At 47.6% G+C, this 22,453-nt stretch overlaps 2 protein-coding genes and 2 non-coding genes across 4 annotated transcripts; 1 reads left to right on the top strand and 3 right to left on the bottom strand.

The window, feature by feature from the left end:
- Positions 1-8,023: 8,023 nt before the first annotated feature.
- On the top strand, positions 8,024-9,288 carry LOC105497643 (mitochondrial coiled-coil domain 1). Its single transcript, XM_011768920.3, has 2 exons — positions 8,024-8,260; positions 8,811-9,288. The coding sequence occupies exons 1-2, from the start codon at positions 8,090-8,092 to the stop codon at positions 8,997-8,999; spliced, it is 360 nt and encodes a 119-aa protein (XP_011767222.1). The 5' UTR covers positions 8,024-8,089; the 3' UTR covers positions 9,000-9,288.
- A 2-nt stretch (positions 9,289-9,290) lies between these two features.
- On the bottom strand, positions 9,291-21,059 carry LOC105497644 (DExD-box helicase 39B). Its single transcript, XM_011768921.2, has 11 exons — positions 20,920-21,059; positions 19,289-19,631; positions 18,132-18,259; positions 17,773-17,865; positions 15,544-15,727; positions 14,415-14,533; positions 11,846-11,977; positions 10,358-10,467; positions 10,117-10,261; positions 9,843-9,990; positions 9,291-9,514 (listed from the first exon to the last, which is right to left on the bottom strand). Exons 2-11 carry the CDS (start codon positions 19,497-19,499, stop codon positions 9,498-9,500), a joined length of 1,287 nt encoding a protein of 428 aa, XP_011767223.1. The 5' UTR covers positions 19,500-19,631; positions 20,920-21,059; the 3' UTR covers positions 9,291-9,497.
- Positions 15,418-15,493, bottom strand: LOC112429470 (small nucleolar RNA SNORD83). The gene has a single exon (XR_003021727.1). It is a non-coding gene; the product is annotated as a small nucleolar RNA SNORD83 (small nucleolar RNA).
- Positions 20,071-20,148, bottom strand: LOC112429469 (small nucleolar RNA SNORD83). The gene has a single exon (XR_003021726.1). It is a non-coding gene; the product is annotated as a small nucleolar RNA SNORD83 (small nucleolar RNA).
- Positions 21,060-22,453: the final 1,394 nt, after the last annotated feature.

Raw genomic sequence — 22,453 nt, 5'->3', positions numbered from 1 at the left:
TGGATGAATAGATAAAGAAAATGTGGTATATATAAAAAATGGAATACTATTCAGCCTTGAAAAACAAAAGTCTGTCATTTGTGACAACATGGATGAACCTGGAAGACATTATGTTAAGTGAAATAAGCCAGGCATAGAAAGACAAATACAATTTCACTTATACGTGGAGTACAGAAAAATGTCAGACTCACATATAGAGAGTCAACTGGTGGTTATCAGAGGCTGGGAGGTGGGGGAACTGGGGAGATTTTAGCCAAAGAACACAAGATTTCAGTTAAGAAGAATAAGTTCAAGAGATCTATTGTACCTTATGGTGACTAAACTTAATAACAACATATTGTATATTTCAAAATAGTATGATAATTGCTTTAAGCATTCTCATCACACACACAAAAAATATGTATGTGAGGTAATGTACATGTTATTAAATTGTTTGGTTTATGCATTCCACAGTGTGTGTGTATGTGCGTGTGTGTGTGTGTATGTATATATATATATATAAACATGATATACACCATAAATGTATAAAATTTGTTAATCAAAAAATTAATTTTAGAAAGACAGAGTGGCATTGGCAAAGAATAGTCAAATTGATCCACTTGAGCAGAATAGAGAGCCAAGAAATAGTCCCACATAAATACAAGGAGCAAAGACAATACAATGGAGAAAAGATAGTATTGGTCAGGCACGGTGGCTCACGCCTGTGATCCCAGCACTTTGGGAGGCCGAGACGGGAAGATCACGAGGTTAGGAGCTCGAGACCATCCTGGCTAACACGGTGAAACTCCATCTCTACTAAAAATACAAAAAATTAGCCGGGTGCAGTGGCGGGCACCTGTAGTCCCAGCTACTCAGGAGGCTGAGGCAGGAGAATGGCGTGAACCCGGGAGGCGGAGCTTGCAGTGAGCCGAGATTGCGCCACTGCACTCCAGCCTGGGCGTCTCAAAAAAAAAAGAGAAAAGATAGTCTTTTCAGCAAATGATGCTGGAACAACTGGACAGCCATGTACAAGAAAAATGAAAAGATCTCTCTTAAAAGGTTACTGTGAAAGCCACCTGTGACAGTAACAGAAAGTGCCCAGCAGGGTCTCTGACACTTAGTAATGTAATCTCTCTCACTGTAATGTAATGGCTAAACTCAGCCCCTATCTCCATAAAACTTTCCCATAGAGGCAACAATGATTCCTGTCAGTCACCCAGTCCTGCCAATCCACTGGGTAGGATACAATATTGAAGGGCCCATCAGCACACTGGCCTTAGGGGGCTCTGCAGCCCCTTGACCTTGTGGATGATGCTGGTCTTAATCTCTTCTTGTCCCTGGCTAAAGACAGGCCCCTCCTGCGGAGGCCAGGTCAGAATGCTCATCTGATTAAGACTCTATTAAGAGTCAGGAATAACAAAAACAACAATAAATAAATAAACATAGCAACATAATCTATGTGTCTTAGTCCATTTCCTGCTGCTATAACAGAGTACTACAGACTGGGTAATTTATTTTGTTATTTTTCAAACAGGGTCTCTCTCTGTTGCTCAGACTGGAGTGCGGTGGCATGATCTCAACTCATTGCAACCTCCACCTCCCAGACTCAAGTGATCCTCCCACGTCAGCCTCCTATGTAACTGGGACCACAGACCCGCACCACCACACCCAGCTAATTTTTGTGTTTTTTTGTGGAGATGGAGTTTTGCCATGTGCCCAGTCTGGTCTCAAACTCCTGGGCTCAACCTTGGCCTCCCAAAGTGCTTGGATTACAGGCGTGAGCCACCACACCCAGCACAGACTGAGCAATTTATAAAGAGAATAAATGTATTTTCCACAGATCTGGAAGCTGGGAAGTCCAAGAGCATGACACTGGCATCTTATGAGGGCCTGGCTGCAGTATCATCCCACGGTGAGAGGTGGAAGGACAAAGAGGCTGAACTGAGTTTTATCTTGCCATACAATGGCATTAATCTATTCAACCTAATCAACCCTGAAAGGTCCCATATCGGCCAGGCACAGTGGGGTGGCTCACGCCTATAATCCCAGTACTTTGGGAGGTCAAGGTGGGCAGATCACCTGAGGTCAGGATTTCGAGACCAGCCTGACCAATATGATGAAAACCTGTCTCTACTAAAAATACAAAAATTAGCTGGGCGTGGTGGCACGTGCTTGTTATTCCAGCTACTCAGCAGGCTGAGACAGGAGAATCACTTGAACATGGGAGGCAGAGGTTGTAGTGAGCTGAGATTGTGCCATTGCACTCCAGCCCGGGCAACAAGAGCGAAACTCCACCTCAAAAAAATATAAAAATAAAAAAGTCTCACATCTTAATACCATTAGGATAGCAATTAAATATCAACATGAGTTTTGGTGGGGGACATTCAACCTTAGCACTAGGTATTCTGGTTTGTGTATTTTTTTAATCTTAATTCCTTCATTTCTACAATTATGAGATCTACAATTCGTCCACTATATTTGTTTTTTGGTTTTTGTTTTGTTTTGTTTTTTGGGTTTTTTTGTGGTTTTTTTTGTTTTTTTTTTGTTTTTGATTTTTGAGACGGAGTCTCGCTCAGTTGCCCAGGCTGGAGTGCAGTGGTGCCATCTCGGCTCACCGCAAGCTCCGCCTCCCGGGTTTACGCCATTCTCCTGCCTCAGCCTCCTGAGTAGCTGGGACTACAGGCGCCCGCCACCGCGCCTGGCTGATTTTTTGGATTTTTAGTAGAGACGGTGTTTCACCATGTTAGCCAGGATGGTCTCAATCTCCTGACCTTGTGATCCGCCCGCCTCGGCCTCCCAAAGTGCTGGGATTACAGGCGTGAGCCACCACGCCCAGCTGTTTTTGTTGTTTTTTTTTTTTGAGACGGAGTCTCACTCTGTCACCAGGTTGGAGTGCAGTGGCCTGATTTCAGCTCACTGCAACCTCTGGCTCCCGGGTTCAAGTGATTCTCCTGCCTCAGCCTCCCAAGTAGCTGGGACTACAGGCATGCACCACCATGCCCAGCTAATTTTTGTATTTTTAGTACAGACGGGGTTTCACCATGTTGGCCAGGATGGTCTCAATCTCTCGACCTTCGTGATCCCCCGCCTCAGCCTCCCAAAGTGCTGAGATTACAGGCGTGAGCCACTGAGCCTGGCCTCATCCACTATATTTGAACTGACCCAAAGGCCAGCGCTTTCTCAATTAAGTTCCCACAGATGAACAAAACCAAAATTCAGATTCTATTTTATTTATGGCTTAGAACTACCTACTGTTAAAACACACACACACACACACACACACAAACACAAAAAAACAAAAAAACTACCTACTATAAATTATTGAGGGTTAGTCCATTTAGTCCATTTTGGAGTTCATAACCTAAAGCAGAAACTCACATGATTGAAATGTCATTTTCCCAAAGGATCGTTATTAGTGTATCATTTAGATTGTCTTGCAAAAGTCTCATTTGTTGTTTTTTTCTAAATGGCTGCTAATCTTTTAAATTAACAGATATACGGCCAGGTGCAGTGGTTCATGCCTGTAATCCCAGCGCTTTGGGAGGCTGAGGCAGGCGGATCACTTTAGGCCAGGAGTTCAAGACCAGCCTGGCCAACATGGTGAAATCCAGTCTGTACTAAAAATATAAAAATTAGCTCCACATAGTGGCACATGCCTGTAACCCCAGCTTCTTGGGAGGCTGAGGCATGAGAGTTGCTTGAACTCGGCAGGCGGAGGTTACAGCGAGCAGAGATTGTGCCATTGCACTCCAGCCTGGGTGACGGAGCATCGCTCTGTCCACCCGCCAAAAATGTAGTTAATTTTCTTTTTTTTTTCCTTTTTTTTTGTTTTTTTGAGATGGAGTCTTGCTCTGTCACCCAGGCTGGAGTGCAATTGCACGATCTCAGCTCACTGCAACCTCCCAGGTTCAAGCAATTCTCCAGCCTCAGCCTCCTGAGTAGCTGGGATTACAGGCGGCTACCATCATGCTTAGCTAATTTTTTGTATTTTTACTAGAGACGGGGTTTCACCATGTTTGCCAGGCTAGTCTTGAACTCCTGACCTTAAGTGATCCACCTGCCTTGGCCTCCTAAAGTGCTAGGATTACAGGCGTGAGCCAACCGCGCCCGGCCAATTTTCAATGTTAATTGGTTGTGGATTGTTTAACCATATACTGCATAGTTTCACTTATCTATAACAACAGTAGTTTGGGGCTCTTATATTCTAATAATTAAGACTTTAGCTGTGTGCACATTGCAATTAAAGTATAAATCATGCATAACCTTATCACTAAGATACAAGAGGGAAAGCCCTTCTCCCCTAAAACTTTCACAAAGGTTCTGGGTTCTTTTCCCACTTAAGTGGGAAAAAGTCAGCTAATGAGGAATGTAAAGTTTTTGGCCTCATCTAAAGGTGCTTTGGCCTGCAACTGTGAGAAGCGCTGACTGCTGGGAAGGCCTCCCAGCCTGGTTCCTGGACTCCTACACCACGGCAGAGGCCATCTTCCCTCCCAGTGCAGAGTGATATCCAGATAGTAAGCTGGCTAGTAGCTGTCCACTCTCCAGCAATCCTGCCTTCTGGGGCATGGTTTTCTAAGGACCTTCCTGTTCCTAGATGATCAAAATTGGGACCAGCCACTCCCCTCTGAACCACCCCTGCTTCTGGGCCTGTGGCTATGCCCTCCAGTAACAACAGGACACCCCTTCAGAACACCCTGCAGGAAGCTGACATCTCTACACAGGCTCACACATGCACGGTGTGTGCACAGGACTTTGGTTCTAGTTCAGGAGGTATGGGGGGAGGCTCACTAGTCCAACAGAACTTGAGGCCTATACCAGTGTCATATCCCAGGAGCCAAAGTTACAAGGGATACAAAGTGCCCAGACCTACCAGAGAAGGCAAACCCCTACAGCATGCAGGGCTAGACAGGGGCAAGAAACAAGGTCATTCTGGGCCAGCAAGAAGAGGGAAGGGGAAATCACAGGCATACCTTGGAGATACTGCAGATTTGTCTCCAGACCATGGCAACAAAGTGAGTGACACAAACTTTTTAGTTTCCTATTGTGCATAAAAGTTATGTTTGTACTATACTGTAGTCTGTTAAGTGTACAGTAGCATTGTGTCCAAAAAAATGTGTATACTTAACGGAGTCTCGCTCTGTCACCCAAGCTGGAGTACAGTGGCATGATCTTGGCTCACTGCAACCTCCGCCCCCTGGGTTTAAGCCATTTCCTGCTGAGCCGTCCAAGTAGCTGGGACTACAGGTGCCCATCACCATGCCCAGCTAATTTTTGTATTTTTAGTACAGATGAGGTTTCACCATGTTGGCCAGGCTAATCTTGAACTCCTGACCTCAAGTTATCCACCCGCCTCAGCCTCCCAAAGTGCTGGGATTACAAGTGTGAGCCACGGTGCCTGGCCATATACTTTAATTTTAAAATATTTTATTGTTAAACAAATGCTAACCATCATCTGAGGCTTCAGCTAATCCTGATTTTTTGCTGGGGGAGGGTCTTGCCTCCATGGATCAGGGGCATGGTTGCTGAAGGCTGCTTTGACAACTTCTTAAAATAAGACAATGACGTTTGCCTTTTGCCGCATGGATTATTCCTTTCAATATTATTGTGCCTCAGGGAATAGGGAGGCCCAGAAAGCAGAGTCGGGAGAATGGCCAGTTGGTGAAGCAGTCACAACACACACATTTTTCCATTAAGTTTGCTGTCTTATATGAGCATTGCTCATGGTGTCCCAAAACAATCACAATAGTTAGAGGTCACTGTAACAGGTATAATAATGAAAAAGCTTGAAACATTTTGAGAATTCCACAGTGTGACACGGAGACATGATGTCTGTCTGCTGTTGGAAAAATAGCATCAACAGACCTGCTTTTTTTTTTTTTTTTTGAGACGGAGTCTCGCTCTGTTGCCCAGGCTGGAGTGCGATGGCCGGATCTCAGCTCACTGCAAGCCCCGCCTCCCGGGTTCACGCCATTCTCCTGCCTCAGCCTCCCCAGTAGCTGGGAGTACAGGCGCCCGCCACCTCGCCCGGCTAATTTTTTTTTGTATTTTAGTAGAGACGGGGTTTCACCGTGTTAGCCAGGATGGTCTCGATCTCCTGAACTCATGATCCGCCCGTCTCGGCCTCCCAAAGTGCTGGGATTACAGGCTTGAGCCACCGCGCCCGGCCATCAACAGACCCGCTTGATGTGCTTGACACAGGGTTGCCACAAGCCTCCAATCCCTAAATAAAAAACAGCGTCTGCAAAGAGCAATAAAGGGAAGCACAATAAAAAAGGTACATCTGCAAAGGGGAATCAGCACTTAAGCAAGGTCAGGATGAGCTTTCAAGTCAGGTGGACCTGGACATGAACCCTCCAGGCCCTACTACCAACCAGCTGTGGACCCTCGAGCATATCCAGCCTAGAGCTGCCCCTAACAGACACTTCCCCAGTGAGTGCTGAATGAAACCATCTGAGCCAATTTCCTCAGGTGCAAACCAGTGATGTAATTCCTACCTTGTAGAGTGAAGTGAGAAAAGACAGTGTTAAGAAAAGAAAAAGACATGCCGGGTGCAGTGGCTCACGCCTGTAATCCCAGCACTTTGGGAGACCGAGATGGGCGGATCACGAGGTCAGGAGATGGAGACCATCCTGGCTAACACGGTGAAACTCCATCTCCACTAAAAATACAAAAAATTAGCCAGGCATGGTGGTGGGCACCTGTAGTCCCAGCTGCTCGGCAGGCTGAGGCAGGAGAATGGCGTGAACTAAAGAGGCGGAGCTTGCAGTGAGCCCAGATTGTGCCACTGCACTCCAGCCTGGGCGACAGAGTGAGACTTTCTCAAAAGAAAAAAAAGGCCGGGCGCGGTGGCTCAAGCCTGTAATCCCAGCACCTTGGGAGGCCGAGACGGGCGGATCACGAGGTCAGGAGATCGAGACCATCCTGGCTAACGCAGTGAAACCCCGTCTCTACTAAAAAATACAAAAAATAGCCGGGCGAGGTGGCGGGCGCCTGTAGTCCCAGCTACTCGGGAGGCTGAGGCAGGAGAATGGCGTGAACCCGGGAGGCGGAGCTTGCAGTGAGCTGAGATCCGGCCACTGCACTCCAGCCCGGGCGACAGCGCGAGACTCCCTCTCAAAAAAAAAAAAAAAAAAAAAAAAAGACGCAAGACCTGTGGTAGCCTTTCCTTTCTGTCTGGCAGCAGCCACTGGGTAAACCAAGATGGTGCATACAAGTACATCCAGGAGCTATGAAGAAGCAGTCTGATGTCATGAGCTTTCTTCTGAGGGTCCGTTGCTGGCAGTACCATCAGCTCTCTGCTCTCCACAGGGATCCCCTCCCGGCCCCACCCAGCCCAATAAAACACGCTACTGGGCTACAGCCAAGCAAGGTTGCGTTATATAGAAGCGCCGTGGTGGCCGAAAATCCAATTCCTAAGAATGCAACTTAACAGCAAGCCTATCATGGTGTTAACCAGCTAGTTAGCTCAGAAGAGCAAGCTGGATGCCACTGTGGGGCTCTGAGTCCTGAATTCTCATTGGGCTGGTTAAAGATTCCACATACAAAGTTTTTGAGTTTATCCTAGTTGATGCACTCCATAACACTATCAGAAGGAAACCTGACACCCAGTGGTCCACAACAAGCACAGGGAGATGCGTGGGCTGATATCTGCAGGCCAAGAGAGCCATAGCCTTGGAAAGGGCTGTAAGTTCTACCACACTACTGGTGGTTCTCGCCATGCAGCTTGGAAAAGGTGTAATACTCTCCAGCTCCACAGCTACCACTAATGTAAGTAATGTTTGTAAAATTCATACCTAATAAACACTAGATTTAAAAACAAAACAAAACAAAACAAATCACAGACCTGTGGTAGGCTGGGCGCCAGTGCTCTAAAGCAAGTTCTGCCTAAACTGGCAGGAACATTTTTCACATCAGGAACAGGAGTTGTTCCTGGACTCTGCCTGGGGCCAGGCTGGGAGAGAGGTGGGGGCAGAGTGGGACAGAGGCAGGGGCAGGGCTGGGGGCCGGGGCCTGGGCAGGGCCAGGCACTGAAGTGAGGCCGAGGCCTGGAGGGAACCAGTTCCTGGTGGCTGTTGTGCAGCTCACACAGCTCCCTGCCAGGTCCCCCGCCATGGTCCCCCCTCTGCCCTGGCTCTCTCGGTGCCATTTCCTTCGCCTCCTTCTGCCCTCTTGGTCCCTGGCACCCCAGGGCTCCCGTGGGTGCTGCTCCCAAAACCCCAAGGCAAGCATGGAAGAGCAGACCAGCTCCAGAGGCAATGGGAAGATGACATCCACTCCCAGGGTAAGTGGCACCACAGGTAGGAAAAAGAGGGTGTGAGAATTTGTACTGGGGTATGGAAAAAAAACCCTCAATCCCACCCTGCACCACCCCACACCATGCCTACCCCTGCAGCTCTTTTCCTAAATTCAGCTACCAGCTCCTCTCCTCCCCTCCCCCAGTCCAGACCGCAGGGCTCCCTTCCCCCACCCCCACCCACAGCAGCACAGTCCACAAAGTCCTTGAACAGGATCTATTCCCCCTCACATAACAGTTAATTATTTCTTAGTGGGGAGGAGCTGCCGATCCTCTTTCCAGTGACCCCATATCCTTGTTCAAGGAAACCAGTTATGGCCCCTGGGCCAGGGAACTCTATCTGCACCCCCCCCACCAAAGGCCTATGCCCAAGACAGGGAGCTACCTGGGCTTCTCAATACAGGTGTCCTTAAAGGACCGGGTCAAAACCAGATAGGGAAGGTGGAATTTCTCACTTCCAGCCCAGAGCCTGCAACAGTTTCCCAGGGCCTCGGCCCCCTGCCCTGGCTGATGCTCCCTCCCCTAATTCCCTCACCAGGGCCCCGGGATCCACCGCACGGCTGAGCTGGCCCAAGCTGAAGAGTTGCTGGAACAGCAGCTGGAGCTATACCAGGCCCTCCTGGAAGGACAGGAGGGAGCCTGGGAGGCCCAAGCCCTGGTGCTCAAGATCCAGAAGCTGAAGGAACAGATGAGGAGGCACCGAGAGAGCCTGGGAGGAGGCGCCTAAGCTTCCCCTAGTGCCCACAGCACCCTCTGGCACTGAAAATCCATGTGCCACCCACCAGCGGCCTTGGGATCAAAGACACCCCAGCCGCTCCCAGACCAGAGAAAGTGGAAGAGACCCCCACAAATCGCGGGCAATTGGCAGGTAGTGGGGGAGCCAGGGCTCTGCCGTCTTAGTCCCATTCCCCTTTAATCTCACAGCAGGCAGGGCACCCAGGCCTTACAGGAATTTACCCTGGACCATGCCCTAAAATACCTCACCCCAAATACAATAAAGGGACGAAGCACTTATAGATACCACAGACACATGTGTTTCATTTTTAGTTTTGTTAAAAAAAATTCTGACAAATCAGAAATGGGGGTTCAGGAGTGGTGGTGATGCAAAAGATGGAAGCCATGGGGTGGGGGCTGTCAGGGGTGGGGGCAGTAGTGTCTCCTTCACCCCCACCCTGGTGTCCTCTCCTGAAGGACAGACGGTCACATTCCAGAATGGGCGAGTCTTCTACCGTGTCTGTTCAACTAAGGAGAAAACATAGCATGGTCAGAATAAGGCATGAAAAGGGGAAAGCAAGGCAGGAACACACAGCACACATGCAGATGCTGGTGTACTGTGTGGGTTCAGAGAACAGATGTGGGGGTGAGGGAAGGGATATAATACGATGAGAGAAGACAAGAGACCCCACATAAAGGTCAGGAAAGCATCCCAACACAGCATCAAAGATCAGGGGGCATGAACCAGCCAAGTGTCCATTATGCATCAGGTGCCAATGATCTAAGTGATGGGATTTAGGACAAACACACTAAGGAACAGGGAGGACCTAAAGGGTTTCATGAGATCAGTACTCACTGTAGGAGGAGATGTCTATCTCATCAGGCAGCTCACTAATATTGACCTCAAAGCGATCCTGCACATCATTGAGGATCTTGGCATCATTCTCATCGGACACAAATGTGATAGCCAAGCCCTTGGTGCCAAACCGGCCTGCTCTGGCCACCTGGAAGGAGACAGAGGGTAGCACTGGAAGATCAAAGAGGAAAGAGATCCAGAGGCAGGGATGAAGATGTACAAATAGAAAAGAAGGGAATGGGAGAGTGGGATTTCTTCAGCCTGTGGGGTTTACCCGATGTAGGTAGGTGTCAGAATCCTCAGGCATGTCATAATTAAAAGCAATGTTCACCCGCTCGATGTCCATGCCTCGGCCAAATAGGTTGGTAGCCACAAGAATTCGTCGTTGAAAATCTTTAAACTGCTGATACCGAGAAAGCCTTTGTGAGAAAGGAAATTTTAAAAATGTTGAGATGCCCTTCTCTCAACTGTCTTTCTCCCAAAGACACAAAATATCTTTCCCATCTTCAACTCACCTCTCCTCCTGGGGCATCCCACGGTGGATGGCAATGGCTGGAAAGTTCTGCTCCACCAGTAGCTGGGCCAAGGCAATGCACCGCTGCACAGACTTCACAAAGATCACCACCTGTTGTGGGGTGGGGTGGGAGGTGGGGGGGTCGCGAATTGGGGGAATAGGAGTCCATAGTGTGTGTGAGACATTACATGGGAGAGAGGAGTTTCTAGTAATTACGTTCTCAGGAATTCCTCTTCATCTCTCTTATTCCCCCATTATATATTTAGAGCAGAAGAGGAAATATAACTTTATTTTAGCACTGATTTTTCCCTAGGGAGGCTGGCCTCTGAGGTAGCACAAAGTTCAGAAACCAAAACTGCCAGACATGGTAGGAGACAAGGATGAGATCACCTCATGAAAAAGTGATAAAAAACTAGAATTAAGATCTGGGGGGGTAACTGATATTCCTGCTCACCAAAACATTAAACCTAAGGGAGCTATCCTAATTCTATAAAGTAGTTTTAAGTGCAAATAGGCCACTCACAAGTATATTAATGAAACACTTTTTTGACATGGGGTCACTGTCCCCCAGACTGGAGTGCAGTGGTGCAATCGTGGGTCACTGCAGCCTACACCTCCTGGGCTCAAGAGATCCTTCCACCTCAGCATCCCAAGTAGCTGGGACCACAGGTGCACACCACCACACCCAACTCCTTTCTTTTTTTTTTTTTTTTTTTTTACTATTTGTAGAGATGGGCCTCTCTCTGTTACCCATGCTGGTCTTGAAGTCCTGGGCTCAAGCGATGTTCCTGCCTCAGCCTCCCAAAGTACTGGGATTTATGGGCATGAGCCACTGCCCTGCACCCAGTCACAAATGCTTCTCTTGAATAAGCAGTTATTAGAGGAATTAAACATGTAAGAACCCTAACTTGCCCCCCAAAATCATTTCAAGCCTTTAACAACTTCCTAAAACCTTTCAAGGACTTTTGGAGACAAGGTCTCACTCCACTGCCCAAGCTGGAGCACAGTAGTGCAATCATAGTTCACTGCAGCCTCAATCTCCTGGGCTCAAGCTATCCTCCCACCTCAGCCACCAGAGTATCTGGGACTACAAGCATACACCACCACACCTGGCTAACTTTTTCTTCTTTGGTAGTGAAGTTTCGCCATGTTGCCCAGACTGGTCTCAAAGTCCTAGACTCAAGTGATCCACCTGCCTCAGTCTCCCAAAGTGCTGGGAGTACACACATAAGCCACCGTACCTGGCCAAGGATCTTAACTTTTGAAGTTTATTTTCCTTGAGGTTATTGAGGACATACATATCCATGCCAACCACAGAATAGAAAAGCAGCTTCCACCTTACTCATGCTCAGCCCCTAATGTTTACACCCTCATAATTCTCTCCCACATCACACATGTGATTTCCTCAATAAAAGTGTACTTAATATCCAGGTTTCTGCTACAGCTGGAGTGCTCCAATGCTCATCCCCCTACTGGACGTGTAACTGACCTGGTTGAACTCAAGGACATCCAGAAGGTCAAAGAGCTTCCGGTTCTTCTCGTTGTCCTTCAGTTTCACGTAGTACTGCTGCAACCCATGCAGCGTCAACTTCGTCTCATCATCCACGAAGATCTCCATTGGCTGGGGGGGAGGAAGGGGTGGGGAACGGGAGGAGGGCAGAGTGGGGGGGTTAAACCTGGGGGGGTGGAGGAAGCTGATCTCCAATACACCCCATGGGGGGATGGGGAGGAAAGAGAAGATTGAAAACCCCACCCCACTCCCAAAACTACCCATATTTTACTGTGGTCTCTCTCACATTACATCTAATTTCCTTCCTATCAGAGGGGTTTTAAGACTGCCCAACTAAAAACTATCATGGGAAAGAAACTGCAAATGAAGTAAAGGAGCAGTGAAACCACCCAATGGCACAGATGCCACTACCTCAAATAGAGGTGGGAGAAGAAAGAAAAAATGTGGAAGATGATTCTCAAAGGGAGAGCAAGGCCCAAACGTCTGGGAAATGATGGGAGGCAGTGACTCAAGGTCAGAATAACTCCATCACAGCTGCTTATAAGAACATGGGGTGGGGGCAGGACAACTGCTCCATTTGATTCTCCTACTTCAACTAAGAGAATCTCATATACATTAGGAAAGTGGATGTCAATTTTAAGATCAGAACACTGCAATGGACAGTCAAAATGCCACTTAAGGAGAAACAAAAATTACTCAAGATAAGTAACTTGCCGTCAGACCACAACAGGATAATTTTAGATGAGACTGGTCTCTTCACTAAGAATTAAACCATCTACAGGTTTACAGGGAAGGTATCAGTAAGTGGTATTAAAAAACCAAATTCAGACCAGGCAGATATGCTTTTAAGGGACAGGATCTCACCATGTTGCCCAGGCTGGAGTGCAGTGGCTATTCACTGGCACAATCATAGCACATTATAGCCTCAAATTCCTGGGCTCAAGTGATCCTCCTGCTTCAGTCTCCCGAATAGCTGGGACTACAGGCACACACCATTATACCTCACTGCATTCATCTTTAAAATTTAAAAACCCCCTGAAGGGGAGGAGAGTAACAAAGACAGAAATTACCACAACTCCAAAACACAACTTTCCTAACACTTTTGTACTTCTCTGGGGGAAGATAGTTAATATTAAGACCCAGAGGACAAAATAGGAAAGGATGGGTATGTCATGGGAAAAAACAGAAACCCAATCCCAAAAGGCAGGTTTTGATACAGGGTCTTACTCTATCACCCAGGCTGGAGTACAGTGGCACAATTACAGCTTACTGCCGCCTCCGTGTCCCAAGCTCAAGCAAACCCTCCTGCCTTAGCCTCCCAAGTAGCTGGGACTACAGGCATGCGCCACCACGCCTGGTTTTTCTGGTAGAGACAAAGTCTTACTACACTGCCCAGGCTAGTCTCAAATTCCTGGGCTCAAGCAATCCTCCCATCTTGGCCTCCCAAAGCACTGGGATTAGAGGTGAGCCACCAGGCCCAGCCAAGGCAGGCTTTCTAAAGAGAAGTTCCATGGCCTTCTTCAAATCTCATTCTAGCCCCAAATAAAGCTAAAGAGTTATCATCCCACGGGAAGGAACACTGCAGGGAGAACACACTCCACTGCTTATGCAATTGGCCCCACCTAGCCCCAAACCCTAACACCCACCCGATTACATCCACTTTACCTTTCCTATGTCCCTCTCCTCTGAGTATTAAAAAAAACAAAAAAATTTTTTAAGGAAAAAAAAAAAAAATCTACCACCCCATTGAGGACACCCCTCCCCAACACATATGGGGGGAAACGGGGCACGGCACGCGTTGGGTTCAGGAAAAAAACCGGGAACGGAAAAAGAGGCTGGTTTGGTCCTCAGCTTCCTGGTCAGGTTTCCCCGCGGCCTCCGCTGCCGCCATCCACCGCTGGGTGCCGTCTGCATTCCCTCGCCGCGCCACGGTGCTTCTCTGTTGCCGGCTCACATCAACCGAGGTTCCAGATGGGTGCAAGGAGATGTGGGTGGGAAGGAGTAGGGTATCGGGGATTGAGGTGCCAAAGGCCCCCACCCCTGGAGGTGGGGAAGGGGAGGATTCATTTGTGCTGATGCTCTTCTTTTGGACATGCCCTGCCATCTGTCTGTCCCTCTCTTGCTCTCCTGCCACCGGAAAGTAGGAGTTTTGGTGAGCAGAAGGCTCCAGCTGTATGCTCGACGCCACCTTGACAGTGCGTGGCTGTAGGGGGCACGTAAGAGACGATGGGTGGGTGGTAGGGCAGAAAAATTCTGCCCTCCCCCAAAGGGAGAAGAGGTTCAAAAATGTTGTGATTTTTGAAAAAGTCGAACACTACCCGCTCTCACATTAACCCGACCAAGTCTTCCGGAGTTTCCCTGGCACCCGCGCAGACCCTAACACTAGCTGTCTCTGCTTCTGTATGTCTCTTCAAGGAGTCATTACTCCCAGTTGGGCACAAGCCGCCTTCTTGGCACTTGAATGACAAGGGAGTCTGAGGAAGAGGGCGAGGAAGGGGAGGAGGCAGCGGGCGGGGAGTGGAGGGAGAGAAGGTAGAAGGGTATTTACATCTTGCATGAACTTGCGGCAGACTGGACGGATCTCTTTGCTCAAGGTAGCACTGAACATCATGACCTGCTTCTCGTGGGGGGTCATGCGAAAAATTTCCTGGACATCCCGACGCATGTCTAGAAGAACAAGGAAAAAAATTGTAGGAGAAAATAAGCAAGCATGATAAACAAAGATTAGAGGTAGACTTTCCAGTGAGGTGAAGATTGCTGGAAATAGTAATAACACAACGGAAAGAGCAATGGACTTGGAATCAAGAATTGGGATCAGATTCCAGCTGTTCGTTTTAACCAAGCAAGAAATAAGATAAAACCCCAAAGTTCCCAACTATAAAATGGGGACAAAGCCCAGTGCAGACGCTCTCAAGGCCTTCGAAACATGCTTTACAGGCCCTTCTCCCAATCCTTTCCTGTCCAAGCCCCAGCCAGCCCTCAGGAGACTACAAGTATCAACCATATATTACATTCCAGGTAGCAGAGTCCATCTATGACTCTCTGGATCACTTTTCTATCAAGTCAGGCAAATATGACATCGCTACCTGGAGCCCACCTTTATAACTCACCACACTGAATTGCCGAAGACCATCTGTAATGACTTATGGGGCCTATGTCCAACCCCACACTCATTCACCAAGATTCAAATCTTACAGAAAAAACTTCCATTAACCCCACTTGGCACACTAGAATACCACACCACACGAACTGCTACACTCTCTACATTAATCCCAGACCTGAGTCTAGAAACTTATTCAGCTATAAATTCTGACTGTAAATGCTGTGCTGGAGATGCCAGAAGGGTACTGTCTTCTCTTTCAGTTTAGAATCTCCCCTATGACTTCCAGTATAGGAATCTATAATGAAAACGGTGGTGGTGGTAATAACTTAGGCCTGAAATTACCGAAGTCTCCTATTCTCAAAGATTAAAAACAAAAATCATAGAAAGATGATAGATGACATCCTTTACTGTGCTTAAAAGCATAATAAAGCCCAACCAGGGAACCCAGAGCCATCAGTCATGGGTGATAGATAAGAGTCGTCCTTGCACTGAGGCGCTCCTGTTTCAAATAAACATCATTTGGCTCCAAAGAACAACTCCCCAGCATTAGCCAAGTCCCAGCACTGCCACTCACCGAGCTGTTCAAGCATCTTATCACATTCATCCAAAATAAAGTGTTTAATGTGTTTGAGGTTGAGGCTCTTATTTCGAGCCAGGGCTAGGATACGGCCTGGAGTCCCCACGACGATATGCGGGCAGTTCTTCTTCAGCACCTCTTCATCCTTCTTGATAGACAGACCACCAAAAAAAACAGCAACCTGCCGAGAGCCAGGAGCAAAGAGTCTCAAAAAAGAGGAAGGAAAGAGTCCAATCCCCCCAGAGTTCCCACTGTTTGAGCTAAACCAATTTTTAGCATGTTTCAAAACTAAAACGAACTCTAGAGGTCACCTAATTTAGAAATGTTATGTCCCCCCACCAAACACTGAGGGTGACTGCCTAAAGTTACATAGCTAGTCGGAGCAGTCAGGACAATAATTCAGTTCTTCTGACTTAATCTAACCGTCTTCCTTCATTTATGAGGCCAAGCTTCATTTTAAAAATAAAGGAGTCAGGTGTGGTGGCGCACGCCTATAACTCCAGCTACTCGGGAGGCAGAGGTTGCGGTGAACCAAGATCTCACCATTGTACTCCAGCCTGGGCAACAAGAGTGATATTCCGTCTCTAAATAAATAAATAAATAAATAAATAAATAAATAAAATAAAGCCAGGCCCGGTGGTTCACGCCTATAATCCCAGCAGTTTGGGAAGTCGAGGCAGGTGGATCACTTGAAGCCAGGCGTTCAAGACCAGCCTGGCCAACATGGTGAAACCCCATCTCTTCTAAAATACAATATTTACAAATTTACTACTAAAATACAAAAACTACAAAACTTAGCCAGGAGGCTGAGGAAGGAGAATCGCTTGAATGCAGGAAGTGGAGATTGCAGTGAGGCGAGATTGAGCCATTGTACTCCAGGCTAGATGACAGAGCGAGACTCCATCTCAAAAAATAAAAAATAAATAAAGGACGGCAAGAAATTACCAGGATTAGTATAAAGTACCACAAAAAAACACATGGAACATTAAGTTTTCCTAAATAAACCCAGAATCTCAAACTCCTTCATACAAACCCCATGAAATTACTGCTTTGGGTGAAATATTATCACTTCCTGTTAAAACCATTAGGTGAATAGTGGGTTAGGGATCTGGGCCTTGGTACAGTGTCAAATAACACCAGAAACTCTAGTTTTAAGGGGGAAAAGAATGACCATGGAATCAGACTGTCACGATGCTAATCCTATGGTAAACCTAAAATCACTAATGAGGCCAGGCACAGTGGCTCACACCTGTAATCCCAGCACTTTGGGAGGCCGAGGTGGGTGGATCACTTGAGGTCAGGAGTTCGAGACCAGCCTGGCCAACATGGCGAAACCCTGTCACTACCAAAAAAAAAAAAAAAATTAGCCGGGTATGATGGCACACTGTAGTCCCAGCCACTCAGCAGGTTGAAGCAGGAGAATCGCTTGAACCTGGGAGCTGCAGGCTGCAGTGAGCTGAGATCGCACCACTACACTCACAGCCCAGGGGACGCAGCAAGACTCCATCTCAAAACAAATAAATAAAAATAAAAATAACTAACATAAGTCAACCCGATTTGTGGCATAACAGGAGATACAGCATTACCTATGAAGGATAATTGCCAAAAATACTTAACTTCAATCAGATTTTTTTTTTTGAGATGGGAGTCTCACTTTGTCACCCAGGCTGGAGTGTAGTGGCACAATCTCAGCTCACTATAACCTCTGCTTCCTGGGTTCAAGCGATTCTCCTGCCTCAGCCTCCCAAGTAGGTAGGACTACAGGTGTGTGCCACCACGCCCGGCTAATTTTTGCATTTTTAGTAGAGACAGGGTTTCATCGCATTGGCCACACTGGTCTCGAACTCCTGACCTCAAATGATCCACATGCCTTGGCCTCCCAAAGTGCTGAGATTACAGGTGTAAGCCGCTGCGCACTTGGCCAGAATCCTCAATATTCACACACCCCTGAAGCTGTTTTAAAGTTTCTGGCTTTCTCTGCCACACACCCCAAAATTACCAAACTGATAGGATTCAAAGTCAGTATAAAGTAGTAAAAAAAAAGGGTGGTCTCGGTTAAGCATCATCCATAGCCCAATTACGAATCCTCCCGTTACATAGGATCTTAACACTGTTAAACCATGGCAAACTAAAACTTCTCCAAAATAAAGAGACTACTGGCCTACAAGTTTCTTATCCCTCCAACTTGCCACACCCTCACTCTGAGGTCTCTTTACCTCGGCTTACCTTGACATTGGGCATGTATTTAGAGAAGCGCTCATATTCCTTGCTGATCTGAAAAGCCAACTCCCGAGTGTGACACATCACCAGCACAGACACCTTAGGCAGGAAGTAGACCGAGACATACCATGAGTGTAGCCCTTCATCGTTCCCTCCAGGGAAGTGACTGACAAAAACACACCTGGGCCGATAATAAATGACTTCAATTCTGTGATCTAAATCACGAACCCCATGCTTGGATAGAACATTCCCCACAGCTGTCAGGTTGTCAAGGGTAACCGAGGTCATCATGTAGCTAGGACAAAAACACCCTTCCCTTATAGTCCTAACCAAAACCCCTTCCCCAGCACTCTCCCCAAATATACCTGCCCAGTAACTGGCTCCAGCTGTTGCAGTGTGGCCAACACAAACACTGCTGTCTTTCCCATGCCCGACTTGGCCTGGCACAGGACATCCATTCCCAGAATGGCCTGAGGGATGCACTCATGCTGGACTAAAAGTAGGGAGAAAAGATAAATTAGACTTCAGTCTCCAGATAACTCTACAACCTTTTTCATCATGCCAAGCCCATTTCTTACCACTCAATTCTCAAAATCTAGTATTTACCTGGTTCTTGCCAACTTCCAGACCCCTTTTACCTCTCTCTGCTCAATTATATTCACCTCAAAATCAGACTCTCCTAATTCATCCCAGCTTTGGCCTCCTCCAGATCTAGGCCTTCCCAGTCCTACTAACAGCCCCCTTGCATCTACCAACCGCTCACCTTCAATGCTCCTGGCTCTGTCCTTATTTTTCTTAATCTGTAACAATTCATGACATCTGAATACCTGCTAAAGACATTTCTCCTACTTAGGTTGCCATACTTCGGGTCACATAACAACAACCCGGGACAAAATGAAGGACTTGGTACCTGACCCAGGAGCCAGTCATCTCTAAACCAGTCATAGAGGTTTCCAGAGGCCACAGTTGGCCTGGCCCAACAGAGGGAGACTACAGGTCCAATCAGGACCTTTCTGGAAATTTAAAATTACAAGTCAAATGACAAAATTAAAAATAAGCAGACAAAAGAAGTCAGTCACAGGAATGAATGGCAGACCTAGAAGCTACTTTTGGATAATTAGCACTTTGGTGCTATCATGAAAGAAAGAACAAGTCTGTATAATCCTCCTCTATCCAAAATCGTTTTCGATACTTATCTCCTGATTTTTTTTTTCCTCACTGTCTCCCCGGCTGGTGTACAGTAGTGCAATCACGGCTCGCTGAAGCCTCAACCTTCACCTGCTTCGTTTAGTAGAGACAGGAGTCTCCCTATCTTGCCCAGGCTTCTCTTGTACTCGAGCTCAAGTGACCACCCCTCCTGCCTTGCCCTCCCAAAGCGCTGGGATTACAGGCGTGAGCCCCTGCACCTGACCCTGATCTAGCCTTAAGTATAAACTTTTACCACCTGAGCAACAACAAACACATCTTTTTATTGTACCCTTAAAGTGCCCAATGAGCACTACATGCCCAAGAGAAAATTTACCTTCTGACGGATGCTCAAAGCCACAGTCGACAATGGCCCGGAGCAACTCTGGCTTGAGCAGGAAGTCACGAAAGCCAGAGCTGTGGATGGAGACATAGGAGCCCTTGACATCCTTCTTGGCAGGGGCCTCAGCCCCATCTCCCCCAGCTGCTGTCTCCACCTCATCATCTTCATAGTCCAAGAGCTCATTGTCCACATCGTTCTCTGCCATAACTGGGCCGGCAGGGGAAGACGGGAAGGGGGATCTGGATGGGTTCTCGCAAAACAGGTGAAAACAAGGGGTGAAGAGTAGGGGATTGAGGAACAGCAAAGGAAAATAAAGATACTATTTCTAACAGAAGAGCTGGGGAGGGGGAAAAAAAAAAAAGCAAGACTTAGTCACGAGCAGAGCCTTCACCACCTCTTTTCCATTCCCAGTTCCCACTTTCCCTAAACTAGGAAACTTTTACATGGAAAAAAAAACAGATACACAACATAAAAACGAAAAGCAAATACAACAGAACAGAAAAAGCAGCACCAGCGAAAGTGGTTAGGACACAGGTTCCCAACAAGATTAGCAATCACAGTAGCGGAAACCAGAAAAGTTGGAAGGGGAAGACCAACTTATAAATTCTTAATCTGAAAATAACAGTGAGGAAATATAATAGATAATAAAAGATAAAATATGATTAATAACTTAGTAAAGTGGAAAATGGAGATGACAAGCAGAGTCCTGGAAAGTCCTCAAAGGAAGACTGTGCTTTCCCTATTATAATCCCACCGTTATGGATGCCTAACTCAGCAGCCATCAGTCAAGGGTGATAGATGAGGGTCATCACTGCGCAAAGCGCTCATCTTTCGAAAAGAAAACATCATATGGCCGCCGTCCACCTCCCATAGCTCTCAGCCTCCCACTTCTCAGTATCCTCTCTTCCGTTGTTTAAGAAAGCCTTGTGTAATTAGCATGGGGGGGAGGGGCGGTGCAAGACAAATGGCTCGGCCACCAAAAAAAAAAAAAAAATCCATGTCTCCACCCTACAATAACAAAGTTAATAGTTGACAGAGAAAGGCAATCCCCGCCCAGGCTTTAACAGGATCTTTACCAAGTGGTCTGACATCACTGTTGCGCTACGAAGGTGAGACTCCTTTTGGAGAAACATACAATGACACCAATAGTAAACACTTGTAAGGCACTCCAAATTAACTTGGGCGAGTCAAGGTGAGAAAAATCCAACTGGGCCCAAAAACCGGCTCCTCCTCCCAGTCCCACCGTGGGCCAAAAAAGGGCTCAAGAAAGGACAAGTAAGGTGATAAGAGCCCCGCCCTCCGCAAATACCAAGACCAAGGGACGCCTAGCGCCGCCTCTCATTGATGCTGAGGCCTCCAATATGAAAAGAACCTACTGGAAGAAGGGAGCAAAACGAACACAATGGCGCCGAGGACACCATCTTGGATTGGGCCCCCCCTTAGCTTCCCTTCCTTCCCCCAAGAGCTCTTTGCTCTCGAAAGGGATGCAAGCTACGGAAATGGGGAACCAACTAGGCCCCAGAGACCAGACGATCGCCTGTGAAAAGGGTATCAGGAACCCATGTGACGGGATGGGTGCGAAGAAGCGCAGATGGCAACGGATTGTAGTGAACGCCAAAGCTTACCTAAGCAGGCAGAGCGCGTATGGCGGCAGCAACAGCGACGAAGGAGGGAAATCTGCCTTCACTTCCGGTTGCAGGCTTCTCTCTACTCCAGCCTCCCGCCTTCTTGGCTGCAAGAGCGCAGGCGCAAGGGACCGGAAACGGGGCCTTCCGCGGTTGTACAGATCCGTGCGCTCCAGGCTTGCCTTTGGAAAATGCCTGTCTGAAATTTGTTTTAAAACCGTTTCTAACTTCCCTGCTACCGCCAGTAACAAAACGTATAAAGGAAACTAACGTCTCCTCCCACTGTTATCTTTCTTCTGTTGTCGTACTCCTCTCCATGCCTCTCATCTCTTCGTTTAGGTTTTTGCCATGCAGGTCTTCTCTCTAGGCACTCCATGGATGCGCGAGGAACCGGTGTGGCGAGGGCTGCGAGTTCCCACGGGGTCCTTGGCCCGGTAGTGAAGGTGACCTGAGGGCGGCTGGGCAAGCACTAGGAAACGGCAGGCCCTAGCTGAGGGGAGGGGCGTTGCCCGACTCTTTCCCAGTCGTGGGGCTAGTGGGCGGTATTTTCCCAAAAGGATGCTGTCCGAGGTAGCTGCGGCCCTAGGGCCAGGGAGTCAGGAAGGTGTTCTGAATCCGAGCGGGAAGACGGGGTCTGGATTCGGCCCCAAGTGTCAATAGTAGGGCTTGAGGGTTATACTACATTCCATTAATACTGTTTTTCTTTTTGTTTTGAGACAGTTTCGCTCTGTCGCCCAGGCTGGAGTGCAATGGCGTGGTCTCGGCTCACTGCAACCTCTGCTTCCTGGGTTCAAGCGATTCTCCTGCCTCAGCCTCCCAAGTAGCTAGGATTACAGGCGCCCGCTACCACGCCCAGCAAATTTTTGGTTTTTTAGTAGAGACGGGTTTTCACCCATGTATGACCTCAGGTGATCCACCTGCCTCGGCCTCCCAAAGTGCTGGGATTACAGGCGTGAGCCACCTCACCCGGCCCATTAATACTGTTAATTCGAGCAGAATGTTCTTGGCCCCACCCCAACAGCCCCATTGTTCAACCTGGATTTTTTTTCCTGAATGAAACATTTGCCATCCCTGTCTTTGAGATGGGGAGCTACAAAAGTAAGACCTGATGTCCTGCTGTGTAATAAAACAACAAACGTTTGACCCTCTCCCTGTTAGCACACTTAATCTTTTAATACTAAGGAGTAGGTACCGTTCTTGTCATCTTATTGACAGAAGCAAAGCAACATATCCCAAGCAGTACAGCTAGTGAGGTTACAGCCAGGATGCAAACATCTCTAATTCTCTATTGTATTCTGCCTCCCTGCTCAAAGAATCTGGTTAGTAAATACACTACGGGTTACCTTATTGGTTCAAATTCTTGGTGAAGCAAGCTTGTCTTCAGTGATAAAATGAAGTAACTAATTCAAGAATAGTGTCATAGAAGGTATTTTCCCACGTATCATTCAATTTATGCAAAAGTATCAACTGCCTCCCTTGTGCCACATGCTGTCCTAGGTTCTGGGGACACAGCAGTCAACAGCCCTTTTCTCAC

Source organism: Macaca nemestrina, chromosome 5, assembly GCF_043159975.1.
Source record: "Macaca nemestrina isolate mMacNem1 chromosome 5, mMacNem.hap1, whole genome shotgun sequence".
NCBI lineage: Eukaryota > Metazoa > Chordata > Mammalia > Primates > Cercopithecidae > Macaca > Macaca nemestrina.
This window is presented reverse-complemented; position numbering and strand designations above follow the sequence as displayed.

What these genes read in the sequence shown, in the direction of transcription:
- LOC105497643 (XM_011768920.3), top strand. Translation starts at nt 8,090, where the DNA reads ATGGTCCCCCCTCTGCCCTGGCTCTCTCGGTGCCATTTCCTTCGCCTC. An exon ending in AGATGACATCCACTCCCAGG is followed by an intron (nt 8,261 to 8,810) that starts GTAAGTGGCACC and finishes TTCCCTCACCAG; the next exon opens with GGCCCCGGGATCCACCGCAC.
- LOC105497644 (XM_011768921.2), bottom strand. Translation starts at nt 19,499, where the DNA reads ATGGCAGAGAACGATGTGGACAATGAGCTCTTGGACTATGAAGATGAT. An exon ending in AATACATGCCCAATGTCAAG is followed by an intron (nt 15,728 to 17,772) that starts GTAAGCCGAGGT and finishes GGCTCTCGGCAG; the next exon opens with GTTGCTGTTTTTTTTGGTGG. An exon ending in TAAGATGCTTGAACAGCTCG is followed by an intron (nt 14,534 to 15,543) that starts GTGAGTGGCAGT and finishes TTGTTCTTCTAG; the next exon opens with ACATGCGTCGGGATGTCCAG.